The 25,759-nt window shown below is 38.1% G+C and overlaps 1 protein-coding gene across 1 annotated transcript in view; it reads right to left on the bottom strand.

Annotated features, from left to right (window-relative positions):
- Positions 1 to 25,759, bottom strand: part of LOC124802523 (eukaryotic translation initiation factor 2A) — a 160,442-nt gene that overhangs the window by 101,113 nt on the left and 33,570 nt on the right. Inside the window, exons 3-5 of the mRNA XM_047263368.1 lie at positions 21,342 to 21,460; positions 10,604 to 10,703; positions 3,106 to 3,281 (exon numbers count right to left, since the gene is read on the bottom strand). Of these exons, the coding sequence (XP_047119324.1) occupies positions 3,106 to 3,281; positions 10,604 to 10,703; positions 21,342 to 21,460 (395 nt within the window). The remainder of the gene's footprint in view (positions 1 to 3,105; positions 3,282 to 10,603; positions 10,704 to 21,341; positions 21,461 to 25,759) is intronic.

The raw sequence follows: 25,759 nt of genomic DNA on the forward strand, positions 1-25,759 counted from the left end.
ATATAGTCCTGTTGCACATTATGACAGTAATCAAGTTTTGCTAGCGGTAACTGCTTAAAGATGATGGTGATGAAACAATTTGATGTGGAGATGGCCTTTTTGAATAGAATACTTCAGGATGAAGTGTATACGAAACAAACAGAAGGCTTTGAAGTTATAGACATCGAGTGTGTTTCTTGAAAGGGAGTCCCTATGGACCCAGACAAGCACCACGCTGCTGGAAAACATTTTATGGGAGTCGTGAGTAAAGTGGATTTTCAAAACAGTGCTGCAGATCCTTGTTTGTTTTATTGTAAGTACAATGGAAACAGACTGTAAGTAGTAATTTACGATGATGATGGTCCAATTGTTGGCAACGACAAAGATGAAATTACAGTTTTTCTGGATATTTTACAATATAAATTTTATATACCAATGGGGATCCTTGACAGTTTCCTTGGCATAAAAAAAAAGCAAAATGAAGATTGAGCAATTACAATAAGTCAAGAAAAACACAGAAACAAATATTGGAAAGATTTCTAAAGGCAGAATCCAACATGATTTCAACTGCAACTGGGTACGAAGAAAATTACCAAGATGAAACAGTTTCATCCTCAGTCCCCTATCGCGTGGCAATTATATGTCTTATGTATTTCTCAAAAGCAGCTTGTACAGACATAATTCCTGGAGTGAATAAAACTGCTTGAGCTATGGAAGAACCATCCACTGAGGACTGGAACTGACTGAAACATTTCGGTAACTGAAAGGTACATTTCACTATGGTATTATCTACGATAGAGAAGGAAATTCCAGAATTTACAGTGGTGCTGACTCCACTGGGGACAAGTAGGCACAACATTCAACATCTGGCATTGTGGCAGAGTATTCTGGTGGGGCATTACCAGGGACAAGCCAGTTGCAGAAGGTTGTGGCAACATCTACAACTGAAGCAGAGTTTATTTCAGCAAGTGAAGGAGCTAAAGAATTCATTTAGTTACGTCATTTATTAAGTAAGTTAGTTGACATGCTATGACAACCTCCAACATTTTATACTGACAATGCTAGTGTAGTAAAATTGACAAAAAAAAACCTTAGGATAGTCGCCAATCAAAATATATAGAGGTCCAGCACTTTTATGCCTGTGAAAGGTTTCTGAATGGCGAAATTATGTTGGAATGTATAGTTGGAAAGAACCAGCTGGCTGATCTTCTGACAAAGCCACTTGAGTAAGTTCACTTTAGTTTGCTGTGTGCAGAGGACTCTGTGCAGGAAGTCAAGCAGTAACTTGTTATATTGGATTGATTTTTTTTCCCCCCTTCTGGTGCAAGTGTTGTGTTAAAATGAAAAATGTTTTAGCATGCAGTGTAAAGTGTTATTCCTTAGCTACTTCTGAAATATTCTTGTTTATATGTAATCTCTTTGAAGTTTGTTTAAATTATAAAGTAAAGTTGTATCTTGAGCATATATACCATTCATAAGTAAAACTGTGTTGTTCACACTTTATAATTAACAACAATTGTGAAATCAACTAAATACTTAGGGAACAGCTGCAAATAACTTAAAATAAAATAATTACACAGAAAATGTTATGGGGAAAACTCATAAAAGGCTGAGCTTTACTAGCTGAACACTTAACAAGATACAACAGGTCTACTAAAGAAACTGCCTACACTATGCTTATCCATCCTCCTACAGGGTACTGCTGTATGGTAAGGGATCCACATCCAATAGGATTAACAGAGGACATCGAACAAGTTCGAAGAAGGCCACCACATTTATCATAAATACCGAAGAGAGTTTCATGGATATGATATGCAAGTTGTGGTGGAACAATTAAAACAAAGGTGTTCATTGTGGCAAGATCTTTCCACAAAATTTCAGTCACCAACTTTGTTCTACAAATGAAAAATTTTTTTTTTGGCAATCACCTACATAAGAAGAAATAATCATCATAATACGATAAGAGAAATCAGAGCTTATTAGGAGAGATTTAAGTGTGTTTCTCCCAAGCACTGTTCAAGAGTGGAACAGCAGAGAAATAGCTTTAAGGCCATTCATGAACACACTGCCAGCCACTTAAGGGTAAACTGTAGAGCAATCATGTAGATGTAAATGTAAATATGGATGTAGGTATGTCAGTCATTTGCCCATCAGGTTACTAAACCAACCTGTTTCCAGAACGAGCAAGAATTAGAACAATATCTACCAACGTACGTGTAGAAAAAAAGACAGTGTGAAGCCAGGAGTAGCAACTGTGAAGAAACTCTGAGATGTTAGAAATTAACATAAATTAAAGCCAGGCAGGTGGCTAGAACCACGGACATGCATGTCATAGTGCCAGTTCCAACCTATCACTTGTGGTGAAACAGTCACCATGGTCAAAACTGTCATGTTGTAGAGCATTCTCTGCAACAGGATATTGCGTGTTGCCAGTATTCACCATTTGCCTATGCCCATTCATCCTAACTGATAACTTGGAGGTAGTCATGCTGATGTAAAAGGCTGAATAATGATTACTTAATAGCTGGTATATAATATGTGTCGTTTAAAAATGGCTCTCTCTTTGATAGTATATGTCTTGCCAGTTACAGGGCCGGTATAGGTGGTGGTAGGAAGGTGCACAGAGCAAGTCTAGCAGTGGGGATGGTCAAAGGGATACGAGCTATAGGGTAAGGAGATGGTTGCAGAAGGAACACACAGTCTGACAAGGACATTGCGGAGATTGGGAGGGCAACGAAAAGGAATGGTGGGCAAAATCTCATACAGAATGGATCTCATTTCAGGGCATGATTTTAAGAAGTCATGGCCTTGTCGAAGTAGCTGATTAATACATTCAAGATCAGGATAATCCCGAGTGAGAGCACAGCTCTGCAGTTGTTTTTCGGAGGGATCAGCAATACCAGGATTCGGTGTGATGGCCCGGAGAATCTGATTTTGAACTAGGCTGATGGGGTAATCTATCAGTTAAAAATTTTAAATAACCCAGACTTGAAAAAACTTGAAAATAGAGTGAGTCACACTAGTAACATACCTTGGTTACCATTCATAGCATATCACTCAAATTAATTCTATAAAGATTCATTACTTTTAAGAACCACTGTTGACATTAGGTATCATTACACTCACCAGGACAATAACAGAGGACGTGGTATGGTGGAGTACCAGGAGCAAGACTAAAGTTTTCCACCTTCTGAATATGAATCTTATTTGCAACTGCATTAAAATTAGCATTTTCATAAAAAAGAACATCATTGTTCACAATTCGGGCACATATCTTCTCATCCTGGCTCCATTGTGGTTCCCTGCAAAAGAAAGTGATTTCTGTTAAGTTAATATTAAAGGTAATTAAACATAAAATATCTGTTACTGTTGTGCTGTGAGTGTGTTTTCTGAGAAAACAATCTGACACTTTCAAGGAACATGCTAAGTCATATAATTACGGTGAAATGCATCCATTAAGTAAAATTAATACTCCATATTATGTCTTAAAGGTCCTCAGAACTCTGCCTTCGTAGTGACCATGGAGGTGCTCAATAATGTAGAATTCACATGTATTGAGATTCCAGTCACAAGCAAGACAAAGTGGTGAATGGTGAAAAAATAGCTTCGAAGGTGTTCTCACACAGCACTATACTGACATGCTAAGAGAATATGCAGCACAGCAAGATGACTATCAAAATCTTTTGTGGATGAATAATGAATCTTTCAATGAATTGGTGAACTTCATCATATCTTATTTACAAAGAAAAGATACCAATCATATACTCATTGTACTTTGCTTTCCACAATGTTAGTAGTGATCTATAAACCTGAAAAGACTAAGATACATTACTTTAGACACATTACTTTTTGCTGACTGTTTCTATAGCTAATTACTAAATAAATATTAAATATGTAATCAAACTACTCCCCTTTGTGTATTTCAACAGATGATTCTTTTCACCTACCTTTCCTCATGTATTCATAGTCATCATATGAGGTCACTGTCTTAGTTGTTCGCATGTCCGTAAACCACGAAGTCTCGACAGGAACCGATATGTATTACACAATATCCCACCAGGCGGTTCAACATACTACACAATACATTAAGCATGCATCAATATATGTAAAACTCTTCAGTCTCCTTAAATATATTGCACAAACTGTCTGTACCGCTCTCAGGTGGCCAACGATATTGTGCAATATTCCGTATAGCACAGTAAATATTGAGTGTATGGGAACCCTTTAAAATGCTGCTTGTTTTCACTACCTTTATTTATTTATTTATTTGGTTTTCATGATACATATAAACGAGAAATCAGAAAGTGTGTTGGTATCTGTATGATGTCATTGCTAAATGTTCAGCTATTATGGAATATTGGAGGCCATTATTAAAAACAATTCTCTAACTCAAGTGTGGACCCACTGCATCATTAACAGAGAGGCACTCACATTAAAATATTCAAGATTTTCACTAAATCTAGCCTTAAGACGAATGCAGATTATATAAACATAATAAACAATATAAACCAGAGATGCTGAGTCGTAGATAGGTAAAACAAAAAGACTGTCAGAATGTGAGCTGCTGGCCAACAAGGCCTTTATCTCACACACACACACACACACACACACACACACACACACACACACACACACACACAGTCTCTGGCTGCTGAGGCCAGACTGCTAGCAGCAACACACTATAGGGGAAGCAACCAGATGGTGGGGGGTAAGGAGGATGCTGGGGCACTGAGAGGGAGGGGTAGCAGGGTAGGGTGGGGGACAGTATATTTTTGCTTGTGCGAGTGTACAGGGATGAGGCGGAGAGAGGGTACGGCACCTAGATGCAGTCGGGAGGGGAGGTTAGATGTCGGGAAAGGGAGGAGGGGAGTGTAGTGGAAAAGGAGAGAAGTAAAAAGACTGTCAGTGCATTGTTGGAATAGAGGCCTGTGTAGTGATGTAATGGGAACAGGGGCACTAAAGATGCTACCGCTTCACAACACTATTAATTTTCAAGGTTGGCAACAAATGGTGAAGTGTACAGTTAGCCCAAAGTGACCCAATTTCTGCCATTTCAGCAAAGGACAACGTATTTCCATTACTCAGTTTGCTTAGATTGTCAGCACTGTAAGAGCAGTAAATTGTAGCACTTAATAACGGTTGCAGCTCACAGCCATGACTCTGTTGAGAAACATGGTTCTAAAAGTCCACAGCTCACAAATGGTTCACGCAGACCATGTGGATCTAATTTTAAGTATCAGTGACTCATGAAATAAAGCCCACAAAAAACCGCGAGGCAGGAAGAAAATTTGATGTCACAGAGGTGAAAGTTCCAAGGTGGCAACATATGAAGAATACCAGTTCTACATGTCAAACTTTCAGGGGTCCAAAGCAGGAAAGGTTTCATGAATTGGAGCAGCAGGTCATTCAGTATGTGTAAAAGAAACACAATGAAGGCTTCCCAATTACTCAAAGAAATTATCCAAATGAAAGCTCATACAGTAATGAAGAATCTTTATACTACATGTATTGCTGCATTCAGAGCAAGTACCAGGTGGTACTTGATCATGAAGAGGATGGGGCTTACATAGCACACCAACACTACCTCCATGACTTTCTGCAGCACTGGACAAAATATTATTTGCATATCAGTGTCGTATAAGCTATCTAAGAAAAGGATGACTGTTAGGCAATATGGGGAACATCAATCAGATTCCATTGGTTGTAGCTGAAGCAGACTTTGAGGAGAATCTATAATGAAAGGATTCAGAAAGTGGTACATATCAAATGCCATGGATGGCTCAGAAGATGACATATTATGAGCATCCAGGAAGGAAGAGATGGCAGCAAGCTTACATATGGATTATCATCATCATCACAATCATTAGAAAGACAGTGATACTGCGGATACTGGCTTAAAAAAAGAGTGAGAGAGAGAGAGAGAGAGAGAGAGAGAGAGAGAGAGAGAGAGAGAGAGGATAAAAATTCATGTAAAGCATTTATAACAATGGAAAATCCAGGATGTAATGTAACAATATTGTTGTTGTTGTTGTTGTTGTTGTTGTTGTCGTCTTCAGTCTGAGACTGGTTTGATGCAGCTCTCCATGCTACTCTATCCTGTGGAAGCTTCTTCATCTCCCACTACCTACTGCAACCTACATCCTCCTGAATCTGCTTAGTGTATTCATCTCTTGGTCTCCCTCTACGATTTTTACCCTCTGTGCTGCCCTCCAATACTAAATTGGTGACCCCTTTATGCTTCAGAATATGTCCTACCAACCAATCCCTTCTTCTAGTCAAGTTATGCCACAAATTTCTCCTCTCCCCAATTCTATTCATTACTTCCTCCTCAGTTATGCGATCTACCCATCTAATATTCAGCATCCTTCTGTAGCACCACATTTCGAAAGCTTCTATTCTCTTTTTGTCTAAACTATTTATCATACACATTTCACTTCCATACATGGCTACACTCCATACAAATACGTTCATAAAAGACTTCCTGACCGTTAAATTTGCTACTCACCATACAGCGTGTGTGTGTGTGTGTGTGTGTGTGTGTGTGTGTGTGTGTGTGTGTGTGTGTAGCAACTTTCCTTCTCATAATATTATAAGCCATTTCTTTTTGGTTTTTTTTATTTCTCCTTGTATTAACAAAGTCCATAAATGAAGTTTTGAGATATTTTATGTCAATAAAATAGTTTCCAATTTTGAACATAATTCAGGATGGAATTATATAAAGGATAGATTGCTACTCACTATGTAGTGGAAATGTTGAGTCACAGACAGGCACAATAAAGACTGCTAAACAAGTAAGCTTTTGGCAAAAAAGACTTCTTCTGAATTAGACAACATAAACACACACACGTGCATGCACATGTGCACACACATGACCATTGTCTCTGGCTGCTGAGACCGACTGACTTAGCAGCATTTTAGTTGTGCCTGTCTGCAACTCAACGTCTCCACTATATGGTGAATATCAATCTATGCATTTCATAATATCGTAATAGTTTCAAATTTTGATTAGTCAGGATATGTTAAAAATAAAGGAGTCTCTTTAAAAAAAATTGATGTAATCTTATATAGAGTGTGGTCTTATAGTCGCCTACTTAGTCTATCTACTCTTGCGTGAAATAACTGGACACTCCCATGCATGGATTAAATGTTAATGGCTTTCTTTAATGAGCTGCTGGTGTGTAAATTACTTGTGCACCAAGCTGTTCTGGATATTAAGATTTGAAGGGAAGTAGTATGAATTCCGATACAGCAGTTGAAAATCAAGTTGTTCTGGAGGTTAAGATTTGAAAGGAAGAAGAAGGAATTCCGATACAGCACTAGAGAAACTGCGTATCAAAATTGGAAATTTTGCATTTAGAATGGAGGCAACTATAAAAACATGCTGGAGAATCATCGGACATTCATGGTGGCAGGTGGGGGAGGACGCGGAATTTTTAAGTACTTGAGGAAACAACAGTTGCTAATGCTCTGATTGTAAATGCTATTGAAAAAGATAGCTAATTTTTTTTATCAGTCAAGGAAGTCCAAAACTGATGCAAGGAACTAATCGCCAGTTATTCGAGAAAGAGTTTCTGAGAGCAGAGGAACAGCCATGAAAGGGTGATGCCGAAGGAAATATGACATTTAACAATTCAATAGGATATCAGTACGGCTACTCAAACTCGAGAAAAAAAGTTCCCCAAGAATTCCAGGTACGTGAAGGAAGATGGTGTCATAAGCAGCTCCAGGGGGCGAGAGTGTGGGTGTGGGAGCTTACCACAGTAACAACTTTCCTTCGTTCTCAGTTGTGATATATTACTCATAAGCAGTAGTTTAACTGCAGTTTTTAAACAGCAATAATGTACCTAGAATAATATTCATACACACCTTGAAATATTAAGTATTTTAAAAATTGTGATTTAGAAAAATCAGAACCATGAAATTTCAATGCTAGTTTAAAAACACAGAATTTCCTGAGATTTTATGAAATTCCTTGAGATTTTGATTTTTCCAGGTAAAATGTAATTCCCTGAGAATTCCAGGTTGTCAGTAGAATTGTCACACTGAATACATATTTATACACTCATGATACAACTTTTACACATAAATGTATTTAAAAATAAAATGAAAAGTGCATTACTCATCCATTACTGCTAATTTTATGTATATTTCGGTCATTTAACATGGGGTGTATGTCGACAAGAAAGAAAAATTGCCATATTTCCTGGTTTAAAACACACTTTTTCTGGGCGAAAATACACTATACCCTGGGCAAAAGCACATTTTTTCTGTGTTATGTGTCAATTTATTTACCGTTGGAGCCATACAACGTATCAATCCTTTGAATGGTGAGGGTTTTACACACTGCCGCAGAGCTCCCTGGCACTCACAGCAAAAAAACAACACATTTTGGAAATATCTTTAATGCGCAGCAACATTTACAGCATATTTTGGTATTACGAAAGTATAAATTCGAATTCGCCAAATACAGCACGGCATTTTCCAAACACAGAACACCAAAAGTACAAAAGGTTGTGATACCCATGCAACGATACAGAAACTGAAACCATAGTAGTGTTCCGAGTCGCCTGGCAGTGAACTTCGAATTAGGGAAAATATTGGAGCGATAACATCTATTCTCACTTTGCAAAATATGACAACTAGATGATATTTTTCATCAAGTAAAGCTAATCTTTGATATATAACACTGGTCGTCAAAATTTTTTTCCTGTCTGCCTGCCCCCCCCCCCCCCCCCTCGAGATTGTGGTTAGGCAGGATTTTTTCCATAGATAAGCTGATTATGTGTGAAATTCTCAACAACTCACTTTGCACTTTTTTAATGTATAATTATGTTTTTTGCCATCATTACTGCGCAACTTGTAATGAATGAAAGAAAGAACTAAAACAAATATGAAAACTAGCCTTGAAGACTGGTCTTTTTCAACGTGTGTCACCCTTTAAGATCTATCACACGCAAAAAATTTTAATTGATGGTATAAATGGCTGGTCCTCTGCCTGAATTTTTTCTACGTGGTTGGTCCTCAAAGTATTATATGTTGACAGTCAAATACTCCATGATTTAAGAAATTAATTGCACATTCTCACATGTAGCATAATTCATCTTGCATAGAAGGAAATTTACTTTAAAAGCAATGTTTCTCAAACCACCATTCACAATATTTTCCCGTGACCTGTTAGAAATGTGCACAGCTGTGATGTCAAATTCATCAAAAGCAGTTTGCTGTTACAAAGAATTGCATAGTCTTTGTCCTAAATCTTTTGACATATATTGCTGGTGGAAGATGCAGTATGTGCACTGTGGTTTGTTGTGAACAGCAAATTTTCTTTGCAACTTAAGTTTTATTTTGGTGTTGTCTTATTTATGTTTTATTGCTGCAATATTATTCTGCAGTAATGGACTAAAGTCAAATTATGTGTTTGAGTATCAGTTCTTACCTGTCAATTTCTGAAATTTAACTGACAATTAAAATAATGAAAAATTTCCAGAATCCTGAAAAATTCCTAAGTATTTCCTGGATTTTTCCCGGATGCAAAAATTCCTGATTTTTCATGGATCTCCCATGCAATAATGCCAACAAAACCATTTCAGACAATTGTCATACGCGCATTAAGGATTTTGAATTTCTTACTATAATACGCTTGATATGCTTACTAGATGAAGATAATATTCTTCTATAAAATAGTGGTGAAGCAGATAATAGCAAGATCTGCACACCAGAACACTACATCCATCTGAGTCCTCGGCTAGGTGTGAAGGTCTACATGTAAATTATTATTTTCCTGTCTTGTATGGTGTTTATGTCAGTCACATTTCAACTGAAACTGATTTTTGATTTTAAGACTAAGTATCATTAAGAACTAAAACTACTGGGAAACGAGTACCAAAACTTAAATATGTTTGAAGAGGCCTTAACAATACGTGCAATTCCATACAAAGTACTTTATGCCTGCTTTTGTTGAATGAATACTCTACATACGTTAGCTGTACTGCCCCAGAAGATGGTTGCATAAGAAGAAGGAAGTGAAAGTAATAAAAAAAGCCGGCATCATGTTCTACAAGTCAGATCAACGAGAGATACTTTTGAAGTGATAAACATGCCAGACAAAGATTCTTGATCAGTTTGTGAATATGTTGACTCTATTTAAGGTTGCTACCCAGCTGAACCACAAAGACATTTTACTAACAGTGCTTCATTTAGTATGTGGCTATTAACTTCTATTTCAGGTACCAGTAGGTCATTTTCAATTGTCTAAATGTTATATCATCAGTACTTTTAAGATTAAGACTTTAGCTATTGGCTATGAACAAGGCGTAGAATTGTTCACTTACCACTCGTTTATGTTTGGAATAACTGAATTTGAGCTCTTGTTTACATTTGTATCACGGCAAAGGGTGTACAGTAGTAGAGTTAGCGAGTTTCAGGTATACCATTGCCAGTTAGAAGGGGGAAAGAACATAAGAAAATTGAGTGAATGGACCTATTTGTGAATGAAATTTTGTAAGGGCGACGACAATGATAATTTATTATTATTTGAGAGTAATTTCTGTCGTCAAAGGAACTACTTTATGTTACATCTACATTACATCATCACACAATCTGTAAGTTACTTATTTAAACTTACCAGCCAGAAAGCTTCTTTTGCACAAATTCTTTTATTAAATCTCCAGTGTCCGACTTCCAGATGTAAAGATTTGGTCCTCCCTGTGGATTTGCTGGGGTAACTGCAAAAAAGAAATTCCCCAAAAGCAATATTAAATTTCTAACATTTCGGATGCTTCCCATTAATTTTTCATAAGCAAACCACCTATGAACACACAGGTAGCCTCTGAAACTTCCTGACAGATTAAAACGGTGTGCTGGACAGAGACTCAAACTCAGGACCTTTGCATCTGCTTAGGTCCCGAGTTCGAGTCTCGGTCCGGCACACTGTTTTAATCTGTCAGGAAGTTTCATATCAGCGCACACTCAGCTGCAGAATGAAAACCTCATTCAGGTAGCCTCTGATTCATAGATATTTTTTTTTTTTTTTTTTTTTTTTTTGCAATGGCGAATTTTAAGATAGTCAAGGTTGTAGTTGTAGTGTGTCGAAAATATCAAGACATATGCTTAAGGACTGGAAAAAGATTATACCACAATTTTTTGACTCTAAGCCACCCATCACCATCAAATGAATTTGACGATGTTCAGAACGTGCCTCAGTATGAATTTCTTAATGAAGCATACTGTGCAGGACCTTTAGAATCGAATGACATAACCAGAATAAGGAAAGGGAGGGGAGGGGGAACGATGTGAGAGGTGTGCCGGGGAAGGGTCATTGCTCATTAGGCCCAGAAAAACTTGTGCTTTAGTCTCAGCAATGACTGAAACTTTGGAAATAATTACCCAGACACTAATGTTCGAATTTGAGTTAGCTAATGTCAGATTGCGAATATATAAAGGGTGTTAAAGATGCTGTACAAGTTACAATGCTCTGTGCTAGTGCATTAATGATGTGCTTCCTTTTGACCATTGCCCCCATCCCCTTTCATTGTTCAGGTCACTGGGAGCCATCTACAGCTTGCAGACAGATGATGGTCGTGGTCGCGTGCATGTGCGTGTGGGCGCGCGCGCATTCCAACAAGGGCCTTGTTGACCAAAAGCTCATTTTCTGACAGTCTTTAGCTTGTACTTATTGATGACTCAGTATCTCCGCTATATGGTGTGTAGCAGCTACTCCTCCCATAAATTGTTACATTCCATCCAGTACCTTCCCCTGTCTAATTAAATGTAGGTCATACGTTCTGTCATGTCTGACAGTATAGCTGAAGGTACGCAAAGTATGCTGTAGGTCTTTGTTAGGCTTGCTCTAGCAAAGAGAAAATAACAACAAACAAATATCAAATAGAAATACACCCTACAATCATGACTACTCATTGGTGTATCAGGCAAATGGAGTTAAGAATGTTTTATGCAACTTTAGCATATATGTAACTTAATAATTATCATTCGTAAAACGTTTGCAGGGACTGGGGCTGACTGATGCATTTCTTTATATGCGTGGAGCGGGAGATGTGAACCACATACCCTCAGGATTTCCTGAAAAGGAAGCCTTACAGCTTTAGATCAAACACTGAAGCAGTTCAGTGTTATGGGGTACAAAGAAGCCACTGGATTACCACTCTATTGCAAACAGAACAGGAGGTGGCAGCATTTATAAACTGCTGTATGCAATCCTCCATATTATCAGTCACTGGAAAATTTGGATACTGCAAAAACTTCAAGGAGCTGCCTTTTTTTTTTTTTTTTTTTTTTTTTTTTTTTTTTTTTTTTTGCTGTACATATGCTAGAAAGGGCATTCTGGAATAGGGGAGAGCCAGAGAAGACCTCCAATACAAGACCACATGTGAATACAGCCACTCCGAGGTGTCAGTATCAGCAAGAACTGAAATGAAGAAAGGAATCACCTGGAGAAATAATTAAGTACTCAGCACAACAGAAGGCAGAATGGACACACACATTGTTGTGCATACATGTAGAATAGAATAGAATATTTTCATTCACCTTTCAGTATTTTTCATAAAACTGGCTTCGGTGTCAAGTTTTATACAATAATCAATTACATGTACAGAAAATAAAAAGGAAAAACACATATTATAATGTTTAGTTTCTAGGAATTCTTCAACTGAATAGAATTCATTGCGTGTAATATGTTCTTACATGGCACTGTACAAGCTGAGTATGGCAGCTTATTGAAAAATTTTATGCTCAAGTATTTATAGTTATTATGGACTAGGTAATGTCATTATGCCAAGACATTTAAAGGGGTTTCTACAGGACTATTTGCTGATAATCCTACTACATACTTGATTGTCATCTCCTGCCATCTGAAAACACGTGTAGTTCCTGGGGTATTGCCCCAGAGCAATATTCCATAATACAGATGACAAATGAAGAGAGCAAAATATGAGTGGAGCTAGAACTGTTTGCTCATACTGTTCCTTAATTTATACATAAAAAGGACATGAGCTAGCGTGCTGCACAGATGGTTTTTGGCCTATGAACAGTCCGAATAGTTTTACTGTTTTATTTTAATTTTTGGTTATCTTTTGATTAAAAATTATTTCTTATGTTTTTGTTTGGTTTATGCACAGCTGATTGGCCTGACTCAAATAGTTAGTTATCTGCATTATTTCTCTGTTGTTAGGTAGTACACTTTGTAAATTCTCAGCTGTTGTTATTAACGTCATATCAGCAGCATGTAGTATGTTTTTACATGTCACCTAACTTGAAAAGTGATTAATGCAGAGAACAGAAAGGAAAGGTCCAAGAACAGAGCCTTGGGGTATTCCTCAGTATTGCTGATCTCTGCTTATACGCATAAACAAGGTGTAACCTACTGCTTAAATAAGATTTGAATAAACTGCATGATTTATCTTCTATGCCACAATACTGTAACATATTGATGCTTATGCCTTGTGACACAGAGTCAAATGCTTTGTTAGGTCAGTATGTGTTTCAGACATAGATAGGCTTTTTTTGATCCCCCTCAAACATTATTCATTCAAGCTTCAAATGCTTTTACAGTAGATATGTGAGACCTGCATCTGAATTGTTGATCATTTAAAATTTTGTTGCTTTCAAAATACCTGTATATCTATTTATATCTAAAAACACAGATGATGTGACTTACCGAACGAAAGTGCTGGCAGGTCGATAGACACACAAACAAACACAAACATACACACGAAATTCAAGCTTTCGCAACAAACTCTTGCCTCATCAGGAAAGAGGGAAGGAGAGGGAAAGACGCAAGGATGTGCGTTTTAAAGGAGAGGGTACGGAGTCATTCCAATCCCGGGAGCGGAAAGACTTACCTTAGGAGGGGGAAAAAAGGACAGTTATACACTCGCGCGCGCACGCACACGCACACGCACATCCATCTGCACATACACAGACAATGTCTGCTTGTGTCTGTGTCTGTGTATGTGCGGATGGATATATGTGTGTGTGTGTGTGTGCGAGTGTATACCTGTCCTTTTTTCCCCCTAAGGTAAGTCTTTCCGCTCCCGGGATTGGAATGATTCCTTACCCTCTCCCTTAAAACCTACATCCTTGCGTCTTTCCCTCTCCTTCCCTCTTTCCTGATGAGGCAAACATTGGTTGCGAAAGCTTGAATTTCATGTGTATGTTTGTGTTTGTTTGTTTGTGTGTCTATCGACCTGCCAGCACTTTCGTTCGGTAAGTCACATCATCTGTGTTTTTAGATATATTTTTCCCACGTGGAATGTTTCCCTCTATTATATGTATATCTATTTATGAATACAATTTTCTATTATCCTGGGTATGATTGGTACTTTTGAAACGAGTCTGTAATTACTTAGGAGGTTTTATCACCTTTTTTATACATAGGTAATGTAACCGTGAGCTTGAAGTATTCTGGGAAAATTCCTTCATCTAGTACTATGTCAAACAGTGCGAGAAGTGGTATTTTGATTTCCTTTGCTATACACTTTGTGAAGAAACTACGGAGTGCAAAATAGTCTTCTGTTTTAAAATTGCTCAGTTTACATAGCGATTTATAAACGTCATTTAAAGTGATTGGGTTCAAATAAATTTCTCACTTGTATGTTTTGCATGAGTTGGCAGGGATTCTGCACCTAATGTAGAATTATTGAGTGGAGTGGTAGTGCTGGCACTATTCAAAAAAATATTCACTAAGTGTATCACAGTCAATAGGGATACTGTTTTCTTTATTGATACTATTAATTTCCCTTTTAATGAGTTCCAAGCTGCTTTACAATTATTTTTGGAATTTAAAATATACTCATCATTTACACTGGGCCTAGCATTTTTTATTTTGGATCTGTAGGGTTTTCTCATGTTTATGTAATTTTTCTTTTCAGTCATTTTTATGAAACTTATCTTTCACAATTCATAGCAGTATCCTAAGTTTTTTTAGGTTGTGGAGTGTACCAGTTGTTGGTATGATGCTGCTTATGAGTAATATCAGTATGATATCTTTTGGTTATAGTGGGGCACATCTTTTCTACTATGCACTTAATCTCAGTCAAGAAAATGGAAAAGCATTTGACAAAATCTTTTGTTATTATCCATTATGAGAGCAATCTATTTTCTTTAGCTGAATTTTTAATTTGAAGCCACAGCCCTGCGTGATCTGGCATTCCTATTCTATGACATCATATTCAAGAGAGTCTCTGCGTACATTACTAATTACATTTATCATCATCTACAATTATAAATTTATGCTGTTTATATTTGGTCAACTGCAATATTAAAGTACCAAGTTTCTCTATAAATACAATCACATCAGAGCCAGGAGTTCAATAAAATGAGACAATTACAATTTGTGGGGTGCAATGAAGAAACCTCCCTGAAGATTGCGACAGCAAGATAACGAGAACCGCAATCAAGCGCACCCTAGGCAACGTTAATCTATCAGTGGCTAATCCTACAACAATCGGAACGGACTTCTGAGAAAATGAAGACCAATAAGACCCCACCCAAACGGTCTTTTCTAAGGCCACTTGTGACAATGTCGATAAACATTGAAGGAATATCGAAAGACAAAGAAGTTTTATTATGTGACCTGTGTAATGAATATCAATGTGACTTCCTCCTGATTCAAGAAACTCATCGGGGCAGTACAAGACCCACACCCAAAATAGATGGAATGAAGATGATCTTGGAGAGACCACATAAACGGTACGGTAGTGCCATCTTCGCCAGGCCAGGAATTAGAGTCACTTCTGCATCACTGACTGACAGGCAAGACATTGAGATATTAACCATTTGAACTCAGCAGTATAACATTACCACTGTGTACAAGCCCCCAGAATCAGGTTTTGTCTTCACTGAGCCTGGCAATTTCAGTTACCAAGACTTTAATTTTGTATTGGGCAATTTCAACTGTCAGAGCATTACATGGGGCTATAAAGAAACTAACAGCAGCAGAGTGGAACTGAAGACCTGGGCTGAGGTACACAATCTACTGCTCATGTATGACCCGAAACTGCCAAGCTCCTTTAATAGTGGCAGATGGAAGAAAAGGTACAATCCCGGTAACATCTTTGTTAGCAAGAAACTCGCTGGCCAATGTGGAAAACTGATTGGGGAGCCAATTCCCCATACGCAGCATCGGCCCATAATTTGCACGGTCAATGCAGTTGCTAAGCCTGAACAAGTTCCTTTCAAAAGAAGGTTCACTTTTAAAAAGGCCAACTGGAAGGAAAATAGAGAGCTCATTGATGTAGAAATAACAAAAATCCCCCCACAACCTGAGATGTACGACTCTTGTCAAACTCGTTCACAAGGTGTCTAGGAAAACAATACCACAAGGATGCAAAACACCGTATATTATGAGACTGTCTGAGGACGCAAAACCACTACTGGAAAGATACCAGAAGCTCTTCAATAACAACCCATTTGATGATGAGATACTTCTAGCAGGCGATGAACTCATGTCAGTCATAGATGAGAACTGCAAAGCCAAATGGTGTGACCTCGTGGAGAACCTGGACACGAAAGTGAACAGTAGGCAGGCTTGGAAACTGATAAAGAACCTTAACGGTGACGCCACAAAGTCAAATGATAAATTTACTAACGGCACGGCACACTAAGTCGCCACTACACTCCTTCTGAATGGCAAAACCCACGGAAGAAAGTACCAGGAACCATTAGCACATGATCCGGCAGAGGAAAACCATCACCTCAAGGCACCATTTACAATGTCAGAACTTACTGCAGCCATTTCTAGCTTGAAGATTAACAGAGCTCCTGGTATCTATGAACTTAAAGAGTCGAGCAAATTAAAAGTTTTGGAAGTAATACCCTACAGTGGCTGCTAGATTTGATAAAACACATGTGTAGAAAGGCTCCATATTCCAAATATGTGGAGGAAAGCCTGAGTGGTTGCACTTCTGAAACCAGGAAAGGACTCTGATGATCCAAAAAACTTCCGACCTGTGTCTCTTTTATGTCACTGTTTTAAGATCTTGGGACGCCTGCCGCTAAGTCGCATAGAAAGCATCTTGGAACAACAGATCATCCCACAGCAGGCAGGTTTCCGACCAGGCAAATCATGCTGCGGTCAAGTCCTGAAACTGACCCAACATATCGAGGATGGGTTTGAGAGGAAAGAGATCACGGGAGTGGCATTCATAGACCTTTCAGCTGCATGTGATACTGTAAACCAGCAGAGATTACCATTTAACATCACTGATAAGTACTTTCCTGCATAATAGATTTTTCGTCTGTCTCCAGGGCAAGAAGAGCAGGTGGAGAAATCAGAGGAATGGCCTACCTCAGGGAAGCGTCCTCGCCCCAGCTCTGTATAATATATATTCAAATGACCAACCAGTGCCAAACATCACGCGCCAATTTATGTATGCTGACGACACTGCAGTTGCAGCCCAAGGTAACAATTTTACGGATGTAGATGAGAAATTAACCAGTACCTTGGAAGCTCTCTCTCCCAGTATTATGAGGCAAACCACCTAAGGCCGAACCCTTCCAAGACGCAGGTCTGTGCATTTCATTTAAAGAACACGGAGGCAAATCGTGAATTAAATGTAATATGGAGGTGAATGTCTCAAGCACTGTAAAATGCCCAAATACCTTGGTGTCACGTTGGACCGCACACTGACCTATAAACATCATTGTAATGCCACAAGGGAAAAAGTCTCAATTAGAAACAATATCATCAGGAAACTAACCAGCATATCCTGGGGTGCAAACCCAAAAGTCCTGAGAACTTCAGCCCTTGCGCTCAGTGTGTCCGCCACAGAATACGCCGCTCCAGTATGGTCTGCATCAACACATGCGAGAAAAGTTGATGTCGAGGTGAATGAAATGGCACGGATTGTTACCGGATGCGAGGCCAACCCCAGTGCACAAGATGTACTTAATCATGGGGATCGCACCGCCCAACATACGACATGACATTGCTGCCGAAGCCGAAAAAACCAAGCAAGAAAAGGACATGCGTCACCCTTTATATGGACACCAGCCTGCTGACTGACGGCTTTGTTCGAGGAAGAGATTCCTGTCACGTACCCCAGCCCTGGAAGGGTCGGCTGCAGAGAATCGTGTGAAAAGGTGGGAAATCGACCTGAGAAACCCCAATAAAGATGTAAAAGAAGAACTGGTGCCTGGTGGAGACCTATCATACACAGTCTGGAGAACCCTAAACCGCACGAGGGTAGAAGTGCCAACGTGCAAGACAAACCTGCAGCAATGGGGTTTCCTAAAAGAGAATGAGAACATAACTCTGTCTGTGTGGTTCTGTCCAGGATCCTCAACACCTGCCTATCTGTCCATATTTAGACCAGCCCTGCACAATGAATGACTTATTGGAGCCAAAGGACAAGGCCATATTGGCTGCTGATTTTTGGAATTCTGAAGTCTAGTTCCGGACACAGAAAGTAAGTAAGTATTACAATTTGTGTGTGCATTAGCATACCAGCTACTTCAAATATGTCTTCAAGGCATATTCTGCTAAGGTCTATGATTGAGCAATGTAAAATTACTTTTAATGTAGATTGAGACCCAACCAAGTGGCACGCTTTTTCTGCAGTAGATAGTAACTAGCAAGTGTACATGAGGAACACACAGGTCTATTTCAGACTCACTCACCAAGTGTTCACTGATACACAAAACACCGCAGTTAATTTTATCAAGCCAGTATTGTTGATCACTGACTTTACCTCTAAGAGATTGTACATTTACACGAAGAAAGAGAACTTTGGTACAGTAAGGTATTTTGATTTCACCATGTCTTACACAATCATTTATTTTCACTGGATGATCTAAAACGGCACCATTGTCTAAATGAATTAGTCTGCTGCAGTTTTCTCTTAATGTGGTTTTTACCCTTCCTTCCCTTGTAATGTAGTTTTCCCTTAAAAATGAGGTATACTAACATGCACAGAAAGACTGTCTTTTAAAATGAGACTGTTGCATTCACAAATTTCATGTACAATTATGTTTATCTTTTGACACACAAGTTTCTCATGTTCAGTGTGCTGAGTTTTCTCTAGTCTACTAATATCTATTACATTTCATTTTGCGAAGTAGAGTATAGTTGTGTGATTTTTAACATTGGTTTTAAGGATCTCTTTGTTAACACATGAATTAAAAATCAGGTCATGTCTATGAGGTATCATCGCAACAACAGTGTTTTCATCTTGTTCATGCCTAAAAAATTCTTCAAACCTGTTATACAATTTTTGGCTTCATTGTTTGCACCAATCACATAAACAACAAAGTCACTATCCTTCAGTACATTCTTATGTTTTGAGAGGTCTTCAATAACGTTTTTCATTTTCGTGCCGGATTTCACAACGCCGGTTGCACAAAAGTTCATATTAATGGCCTGTAAAATGCTATCCAACTTTCTTTTGAGGTTGTCCGCTAGAAACAGCATGTTGCCTTCCCTAGACTTTTCTTTTTTATTGCTGCTGACTTTACTTCCATTTTATATTGACTTTCACACGGGCTGAAATGTTCACTTTAAATGTTTATGAAGTCACTGCTGCTTTCCAATAAAACACTATACCTGCTTGTGCATAAGAGATTAGTTTTATACAATGAATTCTGTCAAAAGTGAAGCATGTATTTAATCACTTTGTTAGGCGTTCGAAGAGAGCAAGGAAGAGTGTTTGAATTGTTTACACACTTTTGGCTGTTATTTCCACTGGGAAGAATGCCTGAATTGTTTACACACTTTTGGCTATTTTTCTTCACTAGCACACTGTAAACACTTCTGCATATTAGTATATCATATCATTTGTTGTTTTCCGTATCACTTTTGTAGCTTGTAAACTGCTTTGAATACTATTTGAAACCAATGTTTGTAACTCACAGCTTTTATTTCTCTGATTAGCATTTTCTCACCTGAAAATATCAACAACTTGCTGAAGGCTTTTTAAACATTCATTTAATTCCTTAATTGCACACAGTTTTCTGTAAAGTAAATATAACCTTTAGTCATATCAATATTACTTGACACCATCTATAAAGAATTTAACAACAAATTTGTGTAACTTACGCCTTTTACTGGTAAATGAAATGCATTTTTTTCTTTTCTGTAACGGCTATAATATTGTTATTACTACATGACCGTCTCTGTACATAGGTAACACTCAAAACTGATAACTTTTAATGTGGATACATTATAGGTGGCTACATGGTCAAGCAACTAAATGCTGAAAATAAAGAAAAAATCTCATCCACCAACGATGTGCCACTGCTGTACCTATGTCCAATCATTTCCATAAACACACAAAATATACACTACCTTATTTAATGCAGCTTTCATTGGCATTATCAGCTTATGAACACATCGTGTATCCATTATTTTAATAGCTACCCTTGTCTAATGAAATCTCTCAGGTTTATTAGGCCTGATTAATTAATGGTGTGCTTAGGGTATTCCGCTGAGCTATTGGATCCTTCTCCATTAGAATGGAAATAATACCTCAGCAGAACATTTGAAAGCACACAGTTTATCCCGTGTCTACTTTATTTTTTCAGTTTGTTTGTAAATCTCATCTAATTCATTCATAAACTGCAGCTATCCTGTAATACATGCAGAGGAGTTTCTTATAGTGCCTATTGCACAGACATAAATACGGATGCAATCATTCTGATAATATTTCAGACAACAAGAGCACACTCCACCATCGTAACTATTAAAGACTGCAGCACGTCGAAGACAAAATTCTTGGAATGAACATATTGCACAGCACTCGTTGCCCATAAACTGAGGTAACGTCTGGAATTAATTTTGATGTAAATCTGCACCCAATTAAAATTCAATGCAGAATATTTCACAATAAAACCTTCTATTCTTCTGCACATTTTATTGTTGTATAAAATCAAACCTTTCCAGTTTTTTAAAAAAAATCACACACACACACACACACACACACACACACACACACACACACACACACACACACACACCTTCACACAAACAGGCACATCTCACTCATGCATGACCACCATCTCCGGCAGATCAGACTGGAATGCCAGTCTGAGCTGCCAGAGATCGCGGTCAGGTGTGCATGAGGTGTGCTCGCTTGTATGAAGGAATGTGTGTATTTATTTACTTTTCTGTAGAAGGCATTGTCCAAAAGCTAATGTGTAAGTGTCTTTTTGTTGTGCCTGTCTGCAACTGAATTTGTCATCTTTACAGTGAGCAGCAACCTATCTTTTCCTTATATTGTTGATATTCAAACCCGAAGTTTGATTTAGTTGAACAATACACATTGATAAAAATTTCAACTTTATATCTAGATGGCCTTTATTAAAAGTAAAGATTTTTCAAAAAAGTTGAAGAAAGGAAGGACGTAATTTGTTACCCATGTACTGCTCCCAAGTCATGATGTATGTCCCTTTTGGTGAGAAGGTGATATTGGAAACTTTTGGTCTTGGAATTTCTGCCAACACTTTCCACGTGTTTGTGCTGGCAATCTTCACACTAAAACATAAAATAAATGAAAGAATATAAATATATAGTTTTAACTTGTGTATCATCATTTGTATATAGTTTTGGAGTTCCTATTTATTTCCTCTACCGAAGTCTGCCTTTAAACTAATCCTACAAGCAAGCAAGCAAAAAATATAAATGGTACAAAATAACTTATTAATGGTGTACAAACTATTTTAAAACACAATAAAAGTAAAGAAATCCAAATATGTTATAGGATCAAAATGAAATATAGTGAAGACATCCAAAACAACTTCAGAAAATCTACAAACTGTTATGTTATACAAGTGAATCATAAACAGCTGATGATTCATACTGCTTCACAGATTACAAAACCCTCAGCTCATATTATTAGTTTTTCGCTGGGAGACTGACCCCTCCCCCCTCCCACTGCAAATATCGAAAGTGATACCTTTGTCGTAAAGTGGTACCAAGCATAAAGTTGAAAATTATTAATCCTTTTTACTCCTCTCAATATTCTCTAAAGTAACTGACAAATTAATGAGACAATGAATCACCACATACTTAAGTGGCCGCAGTCTACTGAATAATAATCAGCGTGGCTTTTGAACAGATAGAAGTACAGAAACACCGATACTGGATTACACCTTCAAAATAGTTAGGAACTACCAATAAAAGGGTAAAGGTCTCGTAATCATTGGCAATTCAAACATATAACAAATAATGGTACCCCTTAGTGTAGGGCAGAAGAAGGAACACCAGGTGCACGCAGTGTGTATACCTGGGGGCCTCATGCAACAAGTTGAAGAGGCTATCCTAGCAGCCACTGAGGGAATAGGGTGCAGCCAACTGCAGATTGTGGTGCACTTTGAAATGAATGATGTCAGTCTTCTGGACTCTGGACTTGAATAATACCTGCATCTGGCAGAAGAGGTTGAGAAGCTCACAATTTACAGCATTGCCCCCATAAATACGTCTACATGATTACTCTGCTATTCACAATAAAGTCCCTGGCAGAGGCCCCTGGTTCGGAGTTGAGTGGAAGGATTGAGGGTTCTGTGCCTTCTTGGACTTGCACCATAGTGTTGAGAACTGTAGGGTCAGCTGTGCACTACACGTTAGAGGCTGCTACACAGGTAGTGTACAGTATGCGGGGTGCACAGAAAGGTTTTTTGGATTGGGCAGCAATCCATCCAGTCCAGATAACAATAGCAGTAGGAAACCCAGAAACATCAATGTAAAATCGCAAGAAATGACTCCCACAAGTGAGAGTATTAAAATAGTAAACTGCCGAAGCACTTGCAATGAGATGCCAGAATTTGAAGTGCTCATGAGAAGCAGTGAAGCTCCCGTAGTACTAGGTACAGAAAGCTAGTTAAAACATGAAGCCGACACTAGTGAGATTTGTGGGGGAAATTTAAATATATATCAAAAGGACAGGCAAATGGGGAAATGGAGGTGGCATATTTGTCACAGTAGACGAGACTCAAATCCATCGAGATAAAAATTGGAGCTGCATGCGAGATTTTTTGGTTAAGATTCAGTATCAGTGGGTATATAATTATAATTGGTTTCTTCTACAGACCACCTCTTGATGTAACTGAAAAGTTTAGAGGTAACTGAAAAGTTTAGAGAAAACTTCAGTTCACTTGTACATAGGCTCCCTGTTCAAACTGTAATCACTGGTGGCAACTTCAATAATTAATCAACTGGAAGAATCAGTTTTGTTAATGGTGGCTCTAACAAGACATCCTGAGAAACATTACTAAATTCCTTCCCTGGAAACTACTTAGAACACACAGTTCAGGCTCCAATCGTGATGGAAAAATATTAGGTATAATGGCAACAAATAGACCAGATCTCTATGAGGATGTCCACATTGAAACTGGTACCATTGACCATGAATGAGGTGGTTGTGGCACCAATGACTACCAAAGTACAAAGGGCAAGTAAAACAAGTTGGAAGATATATATGTTCAACACACTCGACACAAGCAGCAGTAGTGTCATAGCTCAATGAAGAACTTGAAACTTTTACAACAGGACAGCAGTGTGTAGAGAAACTATGGACCCAGTTTTAAAAAAAGAAAAGCTGACCATGCACCGGATAGGTAAGTGCACAGTAGAACAGTTCATAAAAGGGAGGGGGGACCCTCCATGGTATACAATCACTGTAAAGAAACTTCTACAGAAACAGAGATTGTGTAATAGGTGTAAAACAAAGCATAGGACTTTACGTAGAGAAATGCTAAATGAAATGTGTTTGGCTGTCAAGTCGGCGATGCATGATGCCTTCACTGACTACTATTTTCAAATGATCTTTCACAAAGCCTAAAGAGAGTCTGGTCATATGTAAAGGCTGTTAGTGGCACCCAAGTTAGTGTCCAGTCCCTAGCGAATGAGACAGGAACAGAAATTGACAGTAGCAAAATAAAAGTTGAAATGTTTACCTCCATTTTCAAATGTTCCTTTACAAACAAAAACCCAGGAGTATTGCCCCACCTTAATCCTCATACCACTGAAAAGATGAGTGAAGTAAGTGTTATTGTCAGTGGTGTTGAGAAATAAATGAAATCATTAAAACTGAACAAAGCTTCAGGGACCAATGGAATCCCTGTACATTGTGTACCGAACTAGCTTAGTGCCCACTGCTTTGCTCATGTATGCTGTATGACCTGCAGAGTTTTTTTGTTTTTATTTAATCGAATTTTTATGTTGTTCACAAATTGGAGCAACTTCTTAGCTTTTTACGCTAATTAAGGCCATATAAGTATGGTCTTTTCTGAACATAGTTCTGACCAAAAAGCAGTTCTGGCAGCTGAAGTCCAAAGTTTTTGTTAATCATGCCTTCTGCATTCTTGTGGAGAGATTTCTGTAGCAACTTTCATACCCTAACTAATATTTCTTTGTATCTAACCAAGAACTGAACTACAAATTTTCATAAATTTAGCTTTAAAATTTTTTAATGTAACAAAATATTTTCTTGAAAATTTTCGTCCCCTATTGCACTGCCTTAGGGGTTGAATTTCCAAAAACAGTGACATACATTTTTTTTTAAATTTGTAATAGGGAAGCCAAATACAAATTTGCACAGATTTAGCTTCAAATATGCTTGCAGAATGAAATATTTCCATAAAAACTTTCATCCCTATGTCACCCCCATAGCAGTTGGATTTCCAAAAAGACTGAAACACGTATTTATTTCTTACCAAGAAACCAAATAGCAATTTCTGTAGGTCTAGCTTCAAAATTGCCTTGATAGTGACAGTTTTCAAAAAAATTGTTCATCCCCTATATTTCACCCTCTTAGGGATGGAATTTCGGAAACTTCTTTCTTAAATGACACCTATCAGTATAAGACCCACACCTCCAAATTTCAAGTTTCTATCCTTAGCTATTTGCGCTGGACAATGAAAAGTAAGTCATCCAGGACATTGCCTTTTATATACTGAGATTTGCGGCTGAGTTAGCTCCTCTGCTAACTATAATCTATTGAAGATCCCTCGAACAAAAAACTGTCACTTAGTTGGAAGAAAGTGCAGGTCACACCAGTTTCCAAGAAACGTAGGCAAAGTGAGCCACAAAATTATTGTCCAACATTCTAAACACTGATTTATTTTAGAATGTTAGATCATATTCTGAGCTCCAACATAATGAGAAATCTCGAACAGAATGACCTCCTTCATGCTAATCAAAATGTACTCTGAAAACATTCATCAGGTGAAACCCAACTCGCACTTTTGACAGGACATACTGAAATATTTGGACCAAGGCAGTAAAGTAGATGTTACACTTCTTGATTTTCGAAAAGTATTTGACTCCGTACCATACCTACACTTATTATCAAACTTTGTGACTGGAGAGAGGACTTTTTGGTAGGACGACACAGCAAGTCATCTTGGACGGAAAGTTGTCAACAGATATATGTCTTCTTTATACTTTTGTCAAAATTAGCTGGCAAAATGTCCCCCCCCCCCCAAAAGGGTCAGAAACAACTGAGATCATAAGCCCCCTTACAACACTAATATGAAAAAGAAGTTAAAAGCAACTAAATGTTAAGCCTAATCGATGGGACCAAAGACAGCTAAGAACAAGGGGTTCCTCTTGGAGAAAGGTCCACAAAATATGCTGTACACACAGCAGAAGTCCCAAACTAAAGATTACATGTCTTTCTCCATATTGCTGCGACAGACAAAAAGTAAAACGCGGTCGACAGCCCACATCTACATCTATATGTGATTACTCTGCTTTTCACAATAAAGTGCCTCGCAGAGGGTTCACTGAACCACCTTCAAGCTGTCTCTCTACCATTCCACTCTGAAATGGCAC

Source organism: Schistocerca piceifrons, chromosome 6 (genome assembly GCF_021461385.2).
Source record: "Schistocerca piceifrons isolate TAMUIC-IGC-003096 chromosome 6, iqSchPice1.1, whole genome shotgun sequence".
NCBI classification, from domain to species: domain Eukaryota; kingdom Metazoa; phylum Arthropoda; class Insecta; order Orthoptera; family Acrididae; genus Schistocerca; species Schistocerca piceifrons.